Here is a 20,959-nt window from a genome sequence, read left to right as displayed (position 1 = left end):
CAACATGCAAACAAAATAGCAAAATATACCAGAATTCCACTGAATGCACAGTCTGAATACACAGCAAATTGTATAGGTCAAAGGTATTTGTTGATTCTTTTAAGAACCTTATAGTATTGTATTTAAATTGTCTTTGTTAGGGAAATGTAGTTTTGAAACCGTTTTTTTGCTTGCCAAATCAAATTATTATAAATTGTCCTATCTTTTCTTTCAAAGTAACATTTCTCATCCTTTAGGTTATGATACATGAAGAAGCTTTACCAGCAGTTTCTGGGCAGGGGTATACATGCCATGAACCTGCTCCCTGTCCATTTCTAGCTTTCTAGTATAGTGGATTTGCTCAGCCATTTTCAGCTGGGTTATTGTCAGCGGCAAGGGTGACCCCATAAACTATTGAACTGAGTCCTGACCTGTTGCCTATGAAATGTTATAGGAACTGTTGTCTAATTTAAAATACCATGGCAACTGTCTCAAAGGATTCTGAGGTAAATCTGAGGAGGACCACTAGTGAGTGGTTATTCTCTGTTGAGAATTTCCTAATGTAACAAGTTAATTCAGAATATTTATGAGCACTGATTTGGGAAATAAGTATTGGAGGATACATTATTATTGTTGTTAATATTATACTGTTTTTTAAAAATCGTTCTTATTGCACATAAAAACCTGCATTACTCATATGACAAGATAAACCATTTTCTTGCCATTTATTTTTTTGGTCTTTAGCCCTAAGTGTCGGTGGCTATACCTCTCAGCTTGCCCATACAGTACGCTATTTAAAAGATCTGGATCACTTGCTGATGGTGTCCTACAGGTGATAAAATACCATATCCTTCTTATCTTATGAACTAGAAAAGTAATCACCTCTGCTTCATCAGATGGTTCTTCATATACAGGTTGTTTCATATCCTCATAGGCAGACATAATCACAGCTTGAAATAAATTGATCAAGACACAGATCATCACCAGCATAAAAGAGGCTAGGAAAAGACCACCCAGCAACCGGTTGGATGTAAAAGCAGTGTCCTTAAAAGCTGAAACACAATAGGAGAAGACAGTCTGAGCTGAATGAATCATATTATTATAATTCCATTCATGTTGGCCAAACACTAGGTAGCCAAAAGCCATGTATACAAAAAAGTACACTGCCACCACAAGTGCCATAGAACAGATTCCAGGAAGAGCTGCCAAGATGGATCTTTGTGCCAGGCGCACATCATAAAAGAATCTGGAATACCTGAGAGTTTTCAAAACTATGAGAAATGCCAAAAAGCCCATTGTTATCCTCAAGGTCTGATCTACATGAGAAACTGTATGGAAAGGAATGAAATCATTTGGATTAAGTAAGTAAAACTTTACTATATCAGCCCCGATCTTAAATTTGATGACTTGCAGAAAAACAAAGAAGAAAAACACTGACTTTAGACCAAAATTGATTAAGTTGGAAACATTTTTAATATACTTTGTCCTTTCTTGGCGTATGATGTGAATTTCATCCATGATATAAATGAGGAGAAAAGCAAGAACAGTTACAAACACAAAAATTTGTGTTCTGCTTTGCTGCTGGAAAATTGGGAGCGTGAAAGAATGTACTGACAAGCTTGTGTTTATAAGCCCAAAATGAGAAACTTCAAATATGACCGCGATGCTGCAAAATAAATGTACATCTGGGTTAAATGTAGTTAGTTCAATAATCACAGCCCATGTCTCTTCATCAAGCCAATTGCTGTTTTGTAAAACATCCAGCCTTTTTGTTGAATTAGGCCGCTGTTCTGCAGGGAAGAAGTAAAAAGTGTATCCTCCTGGTCCATATGTGTATAATTCTCCATATGAGTAATACACCCAGTGATTTCTGTTTGACTGGTACGTAAACCCTACATAGCTGCTGGTGTCACTAGTAACAGATCTGTTGGCACCCTTTGTCCAGGACCCAACATAGTCACCTCTCTCTTCAGGGTCACTGCCATATTTATGAAGACAATGGCTTTTACTGATCACAAATTTATTTACAAAGCTGTGAGGATAGAAACATTTTTTCTCAGTACTTTTAGCCCTTACTTGCCTCATCCTTGGCAAACCTAGGATTTTGGACCAGCTGTCAGAAAGAAAAGTTGGTTGGTGGTTATTGTGGATCAAAGGCAAAAAGACACTCTTCACCCACAGGTAAATGTGTTCTAGTTTATCCACGTTGGAGAGCTTGAGAGAGAATTGTTTATGAATAACTTGATTGTAGTAAAAGCTGTTGGTGTTTTCTGTAGAGTAGGCAATGTTTAATACTAGGGTTAAAAAGACAAAGTGACTGACAATGTCCTTTAGGAAGATGAAAGCTTTGCTTTTAATTTTCTCTCTTTTCCTCATGATTGTGATTTCATCCTCTTCTAAGGGCTGATACTGCTTAGTGCCTCTGAGTCTGATAATTTCATAGTGCCTCTCTCTCATCTCATCTGCATCCATAGTAACTTCATCCAACCTAATCTCAAGGAAATTATCCCTGGTTGTCCATGGGATGTTTTCACAGTACTTTGGATAAACTGTACTCAGGGCTGAGAAAACGATGATTTTTAGGGTTTGAAGAAGAAGCACACTCTCAAAAAATGAGGCTATTGATGCTAACAGCCACTCTAATGATGTTTTGTAGCCATAGGACAGACCATATAATACGATGAAAAACGATGACACCCCCGCTACAGCTATGACCAATATCCAAGAGACATAGACACACCACCAACAAAAAGTTATCTGTGGCCTTTTGCGAAAGAGCATGAGGGGGATGTTTAGTGGTTTTCTTTCTTTCTGAATACTGGCATCCTTTTCTTCTGCGTAATTATTACTGAAATTGGAATTCGGCGGTTGGGTCTGTTGCGCTGTAACCTTTGCAGTTGAAGTATTAGCTGCATTTTCCTCCTCTGCTGCAATTGCATTTGCAGCACCCTCAGAGATTGTGCAATTACTCCACATTTTTGGTGTTCTTTGTTTTCTTTTCTTACCAAAATACTGCAAGCTATATGAATCATGGGCATTGGAAGAGTTCTCTCGAGAATTGCTACTCACAGGTTGTGTCGAAGCTTCTGCAAGGTACCATTTTTGCAGGCGTTCCTTCCAGTTCCTAAGGTTTCCAGACATGAAGGGTGAACTTTCCTTTGGGTGATTCGGAGCTGCACCACGTGGAGAAGGCTCCTTCTGTGAATACTTAAACAAGGCAGTTATAATCATTTGCACAGGGATGGTAACCAAAGCACTTTCAATTCCTATTATTATTGATATCAAATATCGTAAGTGTATTGAAACAACTTCTTTATTCTTGTTGGCATTAAAGAACATAATGTTAATAAGCAGGGTGCACAATAGTACTGCTAAACAGCAAGACAATCTTTGGAGTCTGTTGAAAGAGCCAGTGACAACCTGAGCAAAAACAGATAACCATATGTGACTATCCATGAGTTCATTGGCAATATTTATAAAAAAATAGTCCATTTTGGCCAAAGGTACTCTTGGGTGTGTAACAACAAATGTCCTTTCTAGTAAGCGATCATCCTTGTCAAGAGCAAGCCATTTCCTGCAAATAAACAGCCAGAACTCTTTAGTGTACATATTTTCAACTTTTACTCTACTTAAGAACCAGTCAGGAGAAGAACCTCCGTTATTGTGCCAGACCCTAAGGGAATAAATGTCTCCTAAATCATTCTTGGTAGTTAGCAGAAAAGTATCAGTGCCTCCTCGAATGAATGATGAATAAGTTGGGTGCCGTAAGTGATGCACGTCACTGGTGCCATTTTGGCTTATGAGTTGGAGAAACACGTCTGCTGTGGTTCCAGCTCCCAAGCGACTGCCTGTGTATAAAGTGACCAAGTAGCACACTTTATCAAAGGGGTCATTGTCTGGCAGGACTATAACTTTGTCCCTGCTAACTTTATCAGTCCGGTCTTTTCTCATGGCCCAGAGAGCTAGGAGAAAATAGACTAAAAAAATGAAAAGCACTGTTAAGAGGGTCACTGCGTTTTTGTGTATTTTTGCTAAAAGGGATTTTTCCAGATCAACTGGGTTGGGGATCACAAATACTTTGGAGGCCAAGAACTTGATATTGAATTTGGAGGAACTGGTGCGGCTTGCTGTTCTCTTGGTGTGCTGCTTCGCCTTGCAGATGCAATGTACCTTTTGCCAGCTGGTAAGAGGGCCAAGAACGCATGTACCTTCTTTCCACTGACTCTGCACTCCATCTAGGTCTAAGCAGGCAGCATTAAAAAGGGATATGCTCACCAATCTGTTGTTTCTGGATCTTACAATGGATTCTGATTGCAAGATAATGGAGATGTTCCATTTATCTGTCCCACTGACTGGGGCTGTGGCCCTCAGCAGTGACTGTGGGAGACAGATAACATATGGAGCCTTAATTGCACAATCTATGTTATTTGACTTATTCCCACTTGCAACTGCAGGCTCACTGTGAGAAGCAAAAAAAGAAGCTATAGGAGAGGTGTGGGTGACATTAACACCTAAGTATATAAATACCTTGAAAGAAACTTTTAATTTAGTCAAAATCTGGATAAATACATCCTTGGAGTTTCTGTCCACTTCAAAACTAAATCCTCCAGTTGTTTTTGGGAGGGTTTTATCAGGCCCTATTGTCAATTTAAAAGCTGCAGACTCCTTGTCTTTTCTAGCAATAATCACTTCTGCTACTGCAGGCATGATCCCTATTATGTCACCATTCACCTTGGTTCCTGTCATTTTGAACCCAGTCACTGTTGTTACAATATCTGACCTATATGCCAACCAAGGGAAGGGGTTCTCTTCAAACTCATAAAATACAGTGGAAATCACAGCATCTATTGGCAATTCTGAATGATCCCCCTGCTTCAGTGTTGGATAAAAGCAATTCCTGCAGTCTTTTTTGGGGGAGAAAGTATTTGTGACATCCCACTTTTCATCTTTCTTTAACTTAATGTTCCAGCTTTTGGCCTCCATGACAGTTTCATTTTCTCCAGGGACTTTGCCTTGTAAGACTACTTCTGATAAAGTCTCCATGACAGAGAAGGTTTGTTTAACTGCGTGCACATTGACATTCCTGAGGTCTAAAAGAGAAGCTTTCAGGACATTGGACAGGCCTGTTAGTATACCAGTGCTCAGAAGCTCTGTTTGTTCAGACCCAAGGTTTTTATCCCTGAACCTTTTTAGTGCTTCACTCACTTCTTTCAGTTTTCGAACAGCTAGCTGTTGTGATGCTCTATTTACTTCAGTGACTTCCTGTGTTAATTCAGAAATACAAGCAACTACTTGATTTACTTCCATTACGTTAGCAGTAGGAATACTCAAAGACTGATTAAGAAGGCTTTCCCTAAATTCAACTTTAGACACCTGGATAGTTGGTGCAGTTTTAATATCATTTAAAATTGAGGCCACCATATAAACCAAATAGCCTACATTTAAATAATCTCCAATTTGAAGCAAAGATGTCATTGGTGCACTTGATCCACTGGTTAAAGCAAGCAGTTCATTAAGCATAATATCTGGTGGTCTACTTTTGGCTGGATCCTGCACTCTTGTATGTAAAGTTACTTGGGAAAATGCCCCAAGGGAATCATACACTTGAACATAGATTGTCAAAGTATACTTCTTAGATGGTATACCAATGGGGAGAAAAGATGGAGGAGTTTTAGGCTGATAGTCAAAATACACTATTGTCCCCAATGTATTCTCCTCTAAAGAAGTTATTCTACTGCTTTTCAATAAATCTGAGGCTGCTATTACTTTATACATAAGAGGTAAATTTGTATCTGAAAATCCACTACACTGAACAATGAATTTTGTCAGGAATGCAACACCCCTGGTTGGATTGATGGTACACTTTCCAATCCTAGGTGGAGAATTTACATAAAATGAGTACCTGTAGGTTGATGACCTACCACCCCAAGTGGTTATTTTTAGGAGAAGAGTGTATGACTGGTCTGCAATATTCATAAAAGTCAAAGCATGTATAGACATGTATGCACTAGACTTCCCTGTTGAAGTTTTGGAAGCCCAATCAAAGTTTACTTCAGTGAAACTTCCTGAAAAAAGTGACCAGTGATAGACTGGTCGACTAGTCATTCTACAGTTTAGGCATTTTCCAGACAATGTAAATCTATCTGTTGGAATTACAAATTTACCACAATTTTCAATGCATATAACATTCAGAACAGGTGGAGATCCAGGCCGCACACTTATGGTTTGGTCAGCATAACTCTTTCTGTTATCCTTTTGAATGACCAAACGAAAATGATACATAGTATTTCCTTGAAGGGTTTCTGGCAAAACAGTCTGAGTAGGACTAGAAAACTTTATCCATTTCAAATCTACCTGGTCTGGATGACAAGTCCCATTTGTACTCACTGTCATGGTTGCATAATCTGATACATGTTTTGTACAGTACCACGAATATGTGAGCCCCTCTAATCGGTCCAGTGAATCAGGATCATAGGAAGTAGATCCATCCAGAGTCCAATGATCAGAAAAACCCACTGTCCGGAAGGTGCCTCCAGCAATGACTGCCACCAGGTCACTCTTCTCAATCTGAACAAAAACTGTATCTGAGCCTTCCACAACACCCTCAGAGGCAATTATTTTAACAGAGAAATTAAACAGATACAAGCCATAATCTAAACTAAAGCTGGGTATTTGTAAAATGAGCATCTGTCTTCTCCAGATGAGGGGTGGATTTAAAGGTTTTGTCCAGTCTGGAATAGTCATGACATCTTGAACACTATAGATTTTCCAGATTTGTTCAGTACGTACAAGATCTGTGCAGTTTACTTGCAACTTGGCATACAGGATAAGTTGTATCCCTTTTTTAGTACGTATGATGGGGAAAACAAGATCAGGCTTCTGGATTCTCAAACGCTCTATGAAACAAGGTTTTTTCTGACAAGACACCAGTGACTCCATGACCTTTGAAGCATAAGTGTTGACTGTGACTTTTAAAACAGCAGGTGTAAGTCCACTTCTGGTACAATTCACTTTTGCCACAAACCCTGTGTATAGGGCAGGATTAAAAGGTAAAACAGAGCGACGGACAAAGTGGGCTGCATTTCTAACATGATCATCATATATATAAGTATTGTTCTGGATGAGGTACTCTTTTCTTGACCCAAACAACTGCAAGTTGAAGGTCCACTCACACTGCAGCATCGGATGTTGCACAGGAATAAACCACACAATGTAGATCAAACTCCGCAAAAAAGAAGGACCGCTGTTGAAAATGTGGACTTCTATATCCCTGTCCATTAGCGATTTGAACAGGGCTCCTTTCCGGTTGAGATACAAGTGCATGTTGAACTTGTACCACTGCAACCTCACAAACTCAATAGTGAGCAAGAAGGAAAGGCTCTGCTGCTGGAAGAATATATAATGCATGTTGAAGCCATCATCAGGGGCACTGGCATTGTTTGCTTGGGTGGTGTAATAAAGTCCATGGTTGCGGCTAAAAATGTAAGTGCCAGTCTTGGTCTTCTGGGCATTGAGGGTGAGGTAGGTGGGAGTTTCACTGTTCACTGTCAGGCCCAGCGTAGCATTGGAGAAACTCAGCTCCCCTGTTAGATCACCAAACCACTCTCCATCAACATGGAAGTAGATGCTGGCCAGCACCATTTCACTAGCCTTCCGGGACATGGAGTCAGCACAGAAGTTGCTCTGCAAAGCATAAGGATTGTAGGAGGCTGACCAGCCCTCCGTGCCCTGCATGTCCAGCAGCCTGTAGGCCAGTGTCCTGGGGCCAAGGGACTGTAGGCTCCAGGAGAGACTGAGGGGCTGGTAAGGAAGGCTAAATAGCTTAGAGTGGGCACTGAGGACATGCAGCAGAGCCGGCTCCACCCTCAGGGTGAGGCTAAGGCTGATCCGAGGCCCCTGCTCCATGCTGACTGAGGCAATGTAGAGACCGTGGCGGGTATAGTGCACGGTCAGATGGTAGCTGTAGTAGGAGGCACAGACCTGGTGCAATTCAGCTCTTGGGTAGGCAGCAGGTGGGAGCAGCTTGTGGTGCTGGTTGCCGGGAATGAGGAGTGCGGCAGGGCTGCCCCCGCGGCTGCTGAAGCGGTAGTGCCAGCGTGAGCTCTTGAGGCGTGCACACCAGCCCAGCTGCACAGGCTGCCACTCGAGGATGGGGGGTTCGGGTGGCCACAGCAGGAAGAGCCGCACATCCTGCCCGGACACCTCGATGCTCAGGTTGCGGTGCAGACACGTAGGCACGGCACACGAGGCCGACACACACTGCACCGTGATGTGGCTTGAGGCCCAGGGTGGAGCAGGGCCCCCCGCAGGCAGGCCTGGACCCAGCACTGCCCTGCCTGACCAGCGAGAGGTGTCCTGCACCCAGGCCGAGTCCCGGTACCAGCGGCAGCGCGGTGGGGGGGGCAGTTGCGTCTCTCCCTCCTGGACTCTTGACGCTGCTCCTGGGGCCCGCCTGTAACGCAGCTCGATGGGGCCATCCCACAGGCACGAGGCCCAGACCTCGTTGTCCTGGCGCCCATAGACACGCCCGTGCGGATCCGAGCAGGTGACTAGCAGTGGCGGGAGCTGGAAGCGTGGGGGGGCCGCAGCAGCCAGGCACGGGGGGCCGCAGTGGCCCAGGAGCTGCAGGAGGAGGCTGGGGAGCAGCAGCGGAGGCATGGTGGGGTGGGGGAGGGGCCCAAGGGGTGATCCCTGGCCCATGAACAGACGTCTCCCAACGGCTCCAACTGCCACCGAGCAGCCGCTGCGGAGCCCGGAATTCCCCGCGCCCCGGCACAGCCGGGAGCTTCCTCCCCCCCCCCCCCCCCGCCACTGCGCCCCCCGTCTTTTATGTGGCGCCCAAATTCCTCTCTTCCCTGACCTGGGGCTAAAGGCCGGGGCCAGCGCTGTGACCCCCAGCGCCCCCAGGGGCCGCTACCCGCTCAGCGGAGCCCGAGCCGCCTGCGCCTGGCCCCGCCGTGTCTCGCTGCTGGGGGCAGGCCCGGCCCTGCAGCCCGAGGGGCAGAGAAGGGGCCGGGAACATGGTGCCGCTGAGAGACTTTACGGTGAGGTGGGAGCGGCCCCGGCCCCGCTGCCCGCTCTGGGGCCCGCGTGCTGCGGTGAGCTGGGGGCTCTGTGCTCGCCCCCAGCGACCCTCAGGCCGGAGGCGGAGCGGGGTGACTCTGTGTGTGTGGGGGGGCGGGGTGTCTCTTCCTCCCAGGTGCAGTTCGTGGGGCAGGTTTGTCTCCAGCGCCCCAGGTGACTCTGTCCTGCAGGGCATCGCCCCCCTCCCCCCCAAAAAAACCCCTGCCCCCGCACCCACAGTAACATGGGGCTGGAAGGGACCTGGAGCCGTCGCTTAGTCCGGTTCCAGGGGCAGGCAGTGCCAAGTAAACCTTGAGCCTCCCGACTGGTGATTGTCCCGCCTCTTCTTAAATACCATGAATACAAGCGGCCCTTTGCTTTCTGCAGACACAGAGGGTTTTGTGGTGGTGACTTACCACTAAGAATCAGGCTCTTGGGTCCCATCTCCCATTCTGCCCCAGCCTGCCTTTTGTAAGCACTTCACCTCTCCCTGCCTCAGGCTCCCTGTCTTAAAGTGGGGAATAACATACAGTACATCTGTCTCACAGGGATGCTAGACACACAAGTGGGGTGAAGTAATATCTTTCAGTGGACCAACTTCTGTTGGTGAAAGAGGCAAGCTGTCTAGTTACATCAGGGGTGGACAAACTACAGCCCGCCAGCCGGATCCACCCCGGGAGCTCCCACTTGGGAGCAGGATCTGGGGCTTGTCCCGCTCTGGTGCTCCAGCCAGGGCGCAGGGTTGGGGGCTGCTCCGCGCAGCTCCCAGAAGCTGTGGCATGGCCCTGCTCCAGCTTCTATGCGCTCCAGTGGCCCCCTCTGGCGCTCCAATGGTAGCTGCAGGGGCAGTGCCTGCAGATGGGGCAGCATGCAGAGCTGCTTGGCCACGCTTCCGCGTAGGAGCCAGAGAAGGGACATGCCACTGCTTCCGGGAGCCACTTGAGGTCAGCACCGTTTGGAGCCTGCACCCCTGAGCCTCTCCCCGTGCCCCAACCCCCTGCCCCAGCCCTGATCCCCCTCCCATCCTCTGAACCTCTCGGTCCCAGCCCAGAGCACCCTCCTACACCCCAAACTCCTCATCCCCAGCCCAACTCCAGAGCCTGCACCCCCAACCAGAGCCCTCATCCCCTCCCGCACCCCAACCCCAATTTTGTGAGCATTCATGGCCCGCCATACAATTTCTCTTCCTAGATATGGCCCTCAGGCCAAAACATTTGCCCACCCCGAGCTACATAGAGCTCTCCTTCAGCTCTCTGTAACTCAAAAGCTTGTGTGGTTCACCAGTAGAAGTTGGTCCAATAAAGGATATTACCTCAGCCACCTTGTCTGACTAATATTCTGGGGCCAACATGGTTACAACTGTGCAAACAATCACAGGGATGCTGTATTGCTACTTGTGTGTGTGAAATGTTTTGAGATGTTTGGGTGAAACATTTTATTTGTGTCCTGTCCAGCTGGCTTTGGGGTGGGGGTAGGGTGGAATGTTAATGATCAAGCACAATATCTATAATGGGAAATGTGGGAGAGTGAAACAGGCTGAAGTTTTCCGCATATAGTGGAAAGCTGGAAAAGGAGAGGATGCTCAGGCCCCCTTTCCCTATTTGCACTATTGAGCCATACAAAGTTTGTAGCTGGCAGTACAACTTATAGCAGTTCTACTGGTCTCTGCTTCTCCCCATAGGCACGGTCTACACCATCCTGCTTTCTAAAAAGCTTCCTGCCATTGCTAACACAAAAACAGCTCTCCCAGTGTTAACAATGGTGGGAGCACTAGTGCAGACAAAGCACAAAGAGGTCTACGTAACAGGATAGATATAATGCTGGCTGCCAAGGGCACCTTTTCTACTCCAGTATTCCAATGCTTGGTACCACCTGTGGAGTTAGCATCAGAAGCGTTGGAATATTTTTCAGAAACCAAGCTAGTGCAGGCATAGCCTTACTATCAATATGTATACAGAGTTATACAGTCTACCTACCTCTTTTCCGTTCTTTGTTGCTGGTGTTTTTTTGCCATATTTCTGTACATAGTACAAATACTAAACAAAAGATGTATTCCAGTATAGTCTTTTTAACTGTAATTTGAGTACTCAATTTGCTTAAATTACTTGCATGTGATCTTTAATCCAATCACACTAAGGAAACCTTGAAATTGTTAATTAAAATAGATATCTCTGCTAGTTGCTTCAAATTTCCACACTTGAGTTCACGGTTTGACTCAGAAAATATTTTAGACTGTAAAATGAGGCTAGGTAAAAAACTGCAAAATATATACGGAATAGTCTTCCGTTAGCAGGAGAATCTATTAAATGGCTCCAGGTCTTTCCATCTTTATTTTCTGTAAATTCTATGTTATGGAAGAAAAACTGAGTTTGACTGCAGTTATTTGTGTAGTTCTTAAAGTGTGCCTAGCATTATACTGTGGATAAAATGTGTTAACATGAGTCTCTGCCCATAGAAGCTTGTAGTCTTAATAGTGCCAGTGATACCAGTATAGAAAGAGAGAGTGGGAACTGGTCTGTGTATTTAGATAGCTTTTTGGATACAAAGTTAAAAAATATTGTTTAGGTGGCAAAGTCAAGCACTTGAAAGTTAGGAAATGAGGTTTAAGGTTTCCCATCCATCCTTCATTCCACCTCTTTGTGCATCCATCCAGTGGAAAAGAAATATTATGTAATTAAAGAATGTATGTATATGTGCAAGGGAGCAGAATTAAGGTTGCACGGGCAATCTGATGGCAAATTAGGAATTATCATTAGATTTCTCATTTGACTATTGGGATTGTTTTAGGAATACCCCTAAGGACATTCATGACCAGTTCACCACAGCCAACCACACTAATGTGTAAAACATACATCACCTCATCCAGCTAATAAAAGGTCTTACTTTAATCTTCCTGCTTATAAATCACCTTGGTCGATCTGAAACCTCTGTTATAGCAATGAGATGTTAGCCATGGAGTTTATAGAATGAGGCTGTTATATAATCTGTGTGTAAAATTGTGCACAGCGTAATTCTTTCAGTGTTTGTGTGTTATGTTTTAGCCTTATCAAATGTCCATACTAGGTCCTATAAATTAATCCTTAGGTCAAATATTTTGCTGGCATAACTCAGTTGACTTCCGTGGATTTACACCAGCAGATAATCTGGGCCCCCAGTGTCACTGGTGATATTGGTTTGATAGGAAGCAAAGCAAGGATTTTATTTTGCCACATAACCATTTTGAAAGGGGTATATCCGAAGAGATGGAACTATTATACAATTGAAGGTTAAAGAGAGACCGATCCTAAAATTACAAGACCCATAACATATCTGCATCATCCACAGTATTGTGGAATTTGCCTTGTCTTTCTTCCACCACTACCATTCCGTACTTTCTATCCCCATTAAGAGGATTCCTCAAATACAATTTAGTTGAATAAAAGGCTCACATAGCTTCTCAAGTTGTCCTGTTAATTTTTTTAAGTAGATGAAACGAAATTGCCGGTAACCTTCTTTCGATTCTTATACCTCAGCTTACATGACATCTGGAAAATCAGTGTATTCAGTAAACAGTCTCACATCTTCTTTAGGTGGGTGAGGTGATATCTTTCATTGGACCAACTTCTGTTGGTGAGAGAGACAAGCTTTTGAACTACGCTGAGCTCTTCTTCAGTCTGGAAAAGGTGCTAATATCCTGGGACCAACACAGCTACTAAAACACTGCATACTCACATCTTGTTTTTTATATAGGCATGGCAGGATGCTGGACTTGTCCTATCCACCACTAGTAATGAGGCCTGCAAAATGTTTGATGCTACACTGACTCAGGTATGGAAGAGTTTTGATAAAACATGCATTGAAGGGACTGACAAGCATAAAAAGAGTGTTTGTGGCAGTTGATTTTTGAATTGTTTACCCTTTTTATTAATTAAGTGGAGAGTGTCAAGTTAAAAAAAATATTTTTAAGAAACAGATTCCCTCATTTATTGATGATATGTTAGATAATTACATCTGAAAAAAATTAGTCTCACTGTTCCCATTTATCTTGTTACTTTTGAATTCACTCAATTGAGACAATGAAAAGAAACCTAATTTCTAGTCAACTTCACTCTTTATTCACATGGACCAATGATAAGAGTCTAGGAGGCATTGAAGGATGTCTCTCCAAGTTACTAGCAGCAGATCCAATTTTTAGTACGTATACCTTATTAATGGTTATCACTGAGGCTGAACGTACAGTATAGTAATTTTATATGGGTAACTTATTTCATATTGCTCCTGGTGGAATTCTGTGCCAAAAATGCAAAATTCTGCATATTTTATTTGTCAAAATAATGCAATATAATCACACCAGTTTCTCGTATTTTGGTAATTTATTTAAACTGCCATACAGAAAAAAAATCACAATAACTGTTCAGCATTTCCTAAACACATGAAAGTTAAGTTACAAATACTTGGTAACCAATACCCTGCATTCCAGTTATAATCCTGGATTTTCATTTAAATTACATTACTTTTATTTTGGTGTTTGGTGTTCTGTAAAGTAGAATGTCAGTTTAAAATGAAAATCATACAGTTTTGCTAATCATTGTCGTGCATTATTTTTAAATGGATAAGTAAAATAGATCCTGATTTGTAATTTGACCCCATTGTGCCTCTCTGGCACAGGAGAAACAGTGAGAAAGCACATAGCTCTTCCTAACTGGAGATTCCATTACTGTCATTTACAATAAGGCTCCTTTACACCACTCCAGCAAAGTGAAGAAACCTTAATTGACTAAGAATGGGAACAATTAACTAACAATGGGAACATTGGCCCCCTGCCTGCTTAGTAGTTAAATTTCTGCTCTGCCTCAGGGACAAAGCCTACTTCATACAGCCCTAGGCCTCCAATCTGGGGATAAAGCAACAGCAAGCAAGAGGGACAGATTGAGTCTCTCTCACTTGTTCCCACACAAGCACATGCCCAAACCAGTCCCATCCCCTTAACGTCTCTCCACAGCAGATGTACCCCCGGGCTGCTGCGTAAGGGGCATGTGTTCCCCACAGATTTCTTTGCTCGCCAATTTTTCTGCAGGGGAGCCAAGAAATCTTTGGAAGATATGAATTCTGCGCCCCCAGAGGGGCGCAGAATTCCCCCAGGAGTATCACATGCATAAGCATAAGGGCTGGATCCTGAAAATATACTGATTATTTTTATTTATGTTCTACAAGATAGCCCTTTTTCTTCCCTTTAGGACATTCTCTTTTAAAAGGCAGACATGAGAAATGGGTTGAAAAAATGTACTTCCAATGAACTATGAAATGTAATTACTAAAATGAAAAGTAATTTGGTAGTATATGCTTGGATTTGGATCTCAGTCTTATTGAGGATGGCGATGTGCTTAGGGACTGGAGGAGACAATGCGTGCTATCCTCCTGCTGGCTGATGAGTATGATAGGATTAATGAAAGAAAGTGACCACTTGACAGGGAAAAAATGAATGGTGGGGAAGGTGGTGAACCTCAAATTGATGTAAGAAAGTGAATGAAGTATGGATTGATATAGATAACTTATATTGAAGAATAGTGTTTGCATGCTAATTCCTAATTGTCCCTGATCATGTGTTTACCTTTATTATTTTAAATACACGTAGTATGATGTGATGCAGTGATAGCAATAAACTATATTGATTGAATAAAAACCTTTATTTATAAACATGTATTAGAAAAGTACAACATTCGCCCACTGCCAGGCAGGCCAGCTGCCAGTACCACACCAAAACTCCAGTAACAACAGAACCTTACAGAAAAAATAAAAATAAAAAAGTGCATGAACAAGTGCAAAAAGTGAAACCATGTACAAGACTGAAACCCCCTACCATTGCAAGTCTGCTACCCCCACCACGACCTCCGCCCATCCTCCTTTACCTTCCTTCCCTGTTTGCCGTGCCCTTTGTGCTGGGGGTGGGAAGTGCTGTGTGGGAAAATATCGAGAGCTGCATGGGGCAAGTTTGCATGGGCCACCCAGCCATGGAGTTTTTCAACCTCTTTTTGGACTGCATCACAGGGTACCATGCATTGGACTCATGCCATGGTGCACGTAATGCAGCAGAACTCGATACTCTTGCAGCCATTAGTGATATAGCTGTTCAGACAGTTCTTTCTGCTGAGCTCTGTCCTCCTCCCTTAGCTGCTGTTCCTATTCCAGGAATTGTGAAACAAGTGCATGGTCTCATTCTGAAACCCTGTCCTCAAGATATGCAAGAAGCCTGAGCCTTTCCTCTTGCCGCTCAGCATACTTTTCCTCTAGCCATAAGTCCCTCTGTCTTTGGTACTGGACCTACTTGTTGTCCCTGTTTAGAACTTCAACCATAAGTTCATAACAGAAATGCTTCCACTTGGAATGGTCCACTTGGAATGGCCCAGGCTTCTGCTGCACTGTGGGCAAGCTGTGGAGGTACTGCAGTCACTAGAGGTCGAGGGGCCTGGAACAGGACAAGACACAGATGGTTATTGTCTCACAAAGCTCAATGCAGGCTTCTGTCCCTTCTGTGGCTGCTGCAGGATCCACAGTGGGCTGTTCCTCAGAGATGCATCAAACAGGTCATCCGAGTATGGCCCCAGGATGTGCTGCTGGTGCTCCTCCTGAAAGCCTCCTCTGGGAACAGTTTCAGCAACAGAGTCACTTTGCTGGCCTCACTCAGCGCTTGCTGCTGTCTCCCATCAGTTGCCATGCTAGATGCTGGGGTCAGCAGGGTGCCATTCCAGATGATCACATCATCATGCACCACCGCTGGCTCTGCTCAGCACAGTGCCCAGAACCCGGTCAAACTCCTCATAAAAAAGGCATGTTGCCCGAGGTGTGATCCCTGGTTTTCCAGTACTCAGTCTTGAGCCACTTAATCTGCTCCCTGCACTGTTCACTGGTTTGGTAAATTTGCAACATTGCCAGCTTCTTCGCTATTTGCTGGTATGTATGGTCATTATTTGTACTCTTACTAAAGTCCACTGTTTTGCTGGCCCAGGGATTTACTAAAATCTGTCTGCGCTCCTGTGACCATGAAGCAGCGTGCTTTGCAAAAGGCTTCTCCTGGTCAGCAAATACAGAAGGTTCTCTGATGGTGTGTTTGCAGCTCGGTGTTCAGAAGACAGTGGCTAGGTTAAAGGCTGATACCCAGCTGCTGCACTAAACTTAGAGGGGTTACTTCCATTTCCCTGCAGTCGATTGGAGATTCTTGGGATAGAAAGGACAAAGGAAGCTGGCCAAGAAGATTGTGGGATACTTTTGGTGGACTCACAGGACCCAAGTCAAGAGGCTACATTTATATTACAAAGCAATAGAGTTTGAACCCTGGGTCTTGGCTTGACTTGGGTTTGAACCCTTCACCCCTGCAGGCTCCTAGGATCCTAAGTGCAAACCCGAGTCTGTGAGATTTGTGTGCAGATGGACTCAAGCCTGAGTCTGTGCTTACGTTGCAGTGTAGATGTACCTTAAGTAGCCTGGGCTTTCCATTGGGATCCTAACCAGTCTCTAGCACTACTGCCATCTACTGCCTCTGGCTCTCATTTAAACTTATCTCAGTAGTTTAGCCTAGTGCTTCTGCACCTGTTAAATTACTTACAATTCTTAGAGTCTAATGTTTATCCATGCTGCTTTCTTCAGCGATGGGACACGTGATTGCTAATGGCTTGGTTCTGATTGGCACTGGAACTTCAGAGTGGTTAGACAAAGAGCTGGACAGGGCGATGAAAAAGATGATGGCATTCTCAGAATCGCAACCACTGACTGAGAGGAAGAAGCTCATGTTTCTGCACTAGACACATTTGCCAGTGGGTAAGCGGTTGGTTTTTAGGGAAGAAGAGGTGGAGAGGGTTTTATCATTCAAAATGTGTATAGTGTGGTTGCATGTTGCCATTTCTGTTTTCATTTTTATTGTTGTCTTGGCATCTTTCAGTCCTCTTGTGTGACCGTATGCATCACTGTGCTAATTAACAAGTAGTATCATAATAAAAATTATTGTTATGGTGCCAGCATACTAAACTTAATTAGTTTTAAGCATTCTGTATTTTAAAACCTACCATTATTCCAGTAATGGACTAAACTATTTTTAAAACTAAAACCACTCAAGAGGCTAAATCTTTGGTTATGCTGAAAATTGAGCATAGCATCCCATGGAGCTGGGGCTGCAGCAGTCTTTTCCTGTTCTTCTTTTTATAGCCCCCCCTGCACCATAAGCCCTGTTTCCTCTAAAAAGGAGAGATGATACATAGTTGGAAGCACTCCAAGAAAATTAGGACTTTGGGCATTTGAACATTTACAGAAATATATTGAGTTTGCATATCCTGTCAAAAATATTGCATGCTATTAGTTTTGATTATTTTCTTCCTGTCAATAAGAAAATACTTTTATGCTAATATTTGATAACAAAGGTTAGAAATGAAATCACTAAAGCTCTGACCCTGCAAGTTCAGTTTGCGTGGCGGGACCTCTGCACCTGTGAGGAACTAAATAAACTTCTGTGAGACTCTCTGCAGGTGTAATGATCTTTCCATGTGGCTCAACATGCAAGATCAGGGCCAAAAGGTGATTCATTTTCCCTTCTGTTACAGTGCAGTACGAGTAACAAAGAACACCATATACGTGACTGTGTAGAAAGTATGCTGTGAAGACAGTATAACAATCGTGTATATTATAAATTAAGAAAAATTCCTGCAAGCTGGGAAATTGTCACTTCTTGTTCGGTTTTTCACTTACACTTGCTGGAATAGTATAAGTTTAGAAATATTAGACTGAGACAGTTAAGTCTTGCTGACTCTGTCAATGATTAATATGTTTTCTTCTCTCTAGGTGTCTTCCCAAAGCTTGTAATGTGTGGGATCAAATTCTACGGACCATCCAACTGACATGCTAGCACTCAAATTTGCCCATGCCACTTACTTTTACATGGGATGTCAAACACAGATGAGAGACTCTGTTGCCTGTGTTTATCCTTACTGGACACCTGATATTCCTCTGAGTAGGTATGCAAGAGTTGATCTTCAGATGTCTGTGGATCGCCACCTCTGGTTTGCATAAGTTCAGAAGCTTCTGGTCAGCAATGTGTGATGGTGTTGCAAACCTTCCCTGCTTATTCCTGTAATCGCTGCCTGAGGACAGAAAAGGGAGTGCCAACTAACCACCCTTGGCTTTAAAAATATGCATATAAGAATTAACTTTTTTTTTTTTGCATTCCTATTGACCCACTGGTCAGCTGTTTTTAACTTAGATTTTGTCTGAATGAGTCATTGATGATGATGATGATGATTAATTTATAGCACTCAAAAATGTCACAGATGACATATGAAGACATGGGGTGACATCCTGGCCCTAATAAAGTCAATGGCAAAACTCCCATTGACTTCAGTTGGGCCAGTTTTGTATCCATTGTCTTTACTCAAAAGAACTTACAGCTAAGCTGCAAGACTTTACAAGAAGGAAGCAGAACTGGGAGAGGAAAATGCAGCCATGGGACACAGTTTTAATTTGGACTGCCAACGTGTTGTTCTGAAATAAGAACTGGAATTTTCCCAAAAAGAGTTGTGCAACAAGGAAGTCTAGTTAAGCCTGCTTGCTGCCTAACTTAATAACTAAGTGTGCATGCTGACCCAGCTGTCTCAGGAAGAGGGCTGCTCTGCTGCACCCATCTAAAACTTTTAGTTCTTCATGAAATGCTGCAGGATAACCCAGTTTGGTCTTCTGGAATTAATGCAAGGTAATCTAAATATGTTGACATATCAGTTACTTATGAAACATGCGTCAGAACATGTTTTGGGTTTTTTTAAACAAAAAATTCAAATCTTGAAAGGCAAAAAAGGGCGACTAACATTAAACTCATGAAAGGATTTTAACTTTGAATTACAAAAGAAATTTAGAGCTGAGTGCAGAGATAAATTTATAAGTGGATATACAGGTTGACACACGGAGGTAGATGTACAAGCCATCCATATGCAACCAGCTCCTGCCCTGACACTATAAGCTGTATGAATACAACCTTGTGACCAGCATACTGTATCCCTTTCTCCAAAACAAACTTACTTTGTTACCGCGGCAATGCAGAAAGAAAGACAAAGTGCTATGGATATGGTTTAATTAGGCCACAACTTTATTCACTTTACATATCTAGGAGTACATTGTTTAGGCCATTGTTAATTGTTTCTGCCTATTTGGGAGGGTAGCTGTCAGCCTTCTCTGTTCCCAGCCTATTGCTGGGACCCTACTAGCATATGAGGGTTAAGAGGAGTTGGAAAAAAGGGGGTGTTGTCTCCCTGCTATTCCAGACCTGAGGAGCCCCAAGTACCCCTTACTCAGCTTCCTGAGCTGTGCCTTCCCTTAGGTCCACTTCCAACTCCTGCAATAGTATGTACAGTTATTTGTAATCTACCCGGTATGCATCATGCTATTTTCTCTTTTCCCACTACCAGGCTTTAGCTATAAACCGGTCAGATGTATGGTCTGTCCATACCATAGCACACATAAATGAAATGAAAGCAGACCTGAAGAATGGGTTGACATTTATGATGCAAACTAAAAACAACTGGAAGGTAAATTTCCTTAGCAGTTCCTCTGATGTGACTGACTGTGGGTTTTTTCCTCCTTCAACTAAATACTAGTGATTCCTCCTTATGTAGCAACTTTTAGTCAGATCTGTTTCCTAATGAAATTTGTAGGCTTTCACAAATAATAGGAAGCTACTGCTTCAAGATGGAATCTCCATTCATGTCACTTCGGAAGCAACAGGCAGAAAATGTAACAACAGTTCCATATTTCAGAAATCCACCCTGGGTATTATTCATCCAAAAATTCCCCTCAGTGTTTATAGCTGAGATTAGTGACATACAATTAAAACAAAACAAAAAAGCCTCAAACTCATTCTCCAAACTTTCTGTTTTAATGATCTAAATAAACACTTTTAAAACAAGTGGGTGAAATACTGGCCCCACTGAAGTCAATGAAAGTTTTGCCATTGACTACAGTGTATCCAAGATTTCACCCAAAATTCTATTCATTTCTCAGTTTACCATATTTTACTTCGAAATATTGAGGTAAATTCTGTAGGCATCTTTAACTAGCATGTGCTCTTACATAAAAAAATATTTCACAATTCATAAGCACAACAGAGTTGTTAGATATTTTGGGTATGTCTATGCTGCAATGTAAGCCCATGGTTAGTGGGGCTTTAGTGAGGTGATCCATGCTACGGAGCCCTGGGCTTGAGCATCTACATTATATTTTAACCCTAGGGCTCTGGCTTCCACACAGTAGTGTGCAGACCTGAGTCAAAGTAACCATATCCAGAGTCCCTAATGATGCCCCTCCCTACCCCCGAAATGTGGCCACCCTAGCCCTAGGGCCATGGTGCACTGTGGGGAAAACTTTACTGCCACCCCCCTCTCCCCCCCACACGCTACCAGGAAGCAGCTCATTTTACAAAAAGCTTCATCAGTTCGCTCTCCGTTGCAAACCCAGGAGGCTCTCTGATAGTGTGCTTGCAGATCCGAAGATAATGGGTTAATGCTCACGTGAGCTGTTGTCGTTTGCAAAGAGGGAGTGGTGGCTTCCATTTTCAATAGAGTGAATTGCAGATTGTTGGGATAGAGAGGACTAAGGAAGTTGTCCCATGAAATTATGGGATACTTCCGGCTTACTCTTGGGACCTGAGTGAAGCGGGGCTGTGTCTACACTGTGAAGCAATAGTGCTCGGACCCTGCGTACTGGCTTAACTCGAGTTTGGATCCTCCAATCCTGCAGGGTCCTGGGGCCCTGGGTCTGAGCACTGGATTAGTGCAATTGCAGTGTAGATGCAAGGGTTGTTAGGCTTCAGCCCTGGCTCAAGCACGGGCTTGACATATCCAAGGGGATGTGGCTAGAGTTGGTAGATAAAACATTTTACATGCCACTTGTGATTTGGATCTTGAGC

General features: G+C 43.5%; 1 protein-coding gene and 1 pseudogene across 1 annotated transcript; one reads left to right on the top strand and one right to left on the bottom strand.

The window, feature by feature from the left end:
• Positions 1-672: 672 nt before the first annotated feature.
• Positions 673-8,637, bottom strand: PKDREJ (polycystin family receptor for egg jelly). The gene has a single exon (XM_077807435.1). It carries the CDS (start codon positions 8,635-8,637, stop codon positions 673-675), a length of 7,965 nt encoding a protein of 2,654 aa, XP_077663561.1.
• A 362-nt stretch (positions 8,638-8,999) lies between these two features.
• Positions 9,000-20,959, top strand: part of LOC144272058 (tetratricopeptide repeat protein 38-like) — a 28,448-nt pseudogene continuing 16,488 nt past the window's right edge.

This window comes from Eretmochelys imbricata, chromosome 1 (assembly GCF_965152235.1).
Source record: "Eretmochelys imbricata isolate rEreImb1 chromosome 1, rEreImb1.hap1, whole genome shotgun sequence".
Lineage (NCBI taxonomy): Eukaryota > Metazoa > Chordata > Testudines > Cheloniidae > Eretmochelys > Eretmochelys imbricata.
The sequence above is the reverse complement of the archived record's forward strand: the minus strand, read 5'-3'. Positions and strand labels throughout refer to the sequence as shown.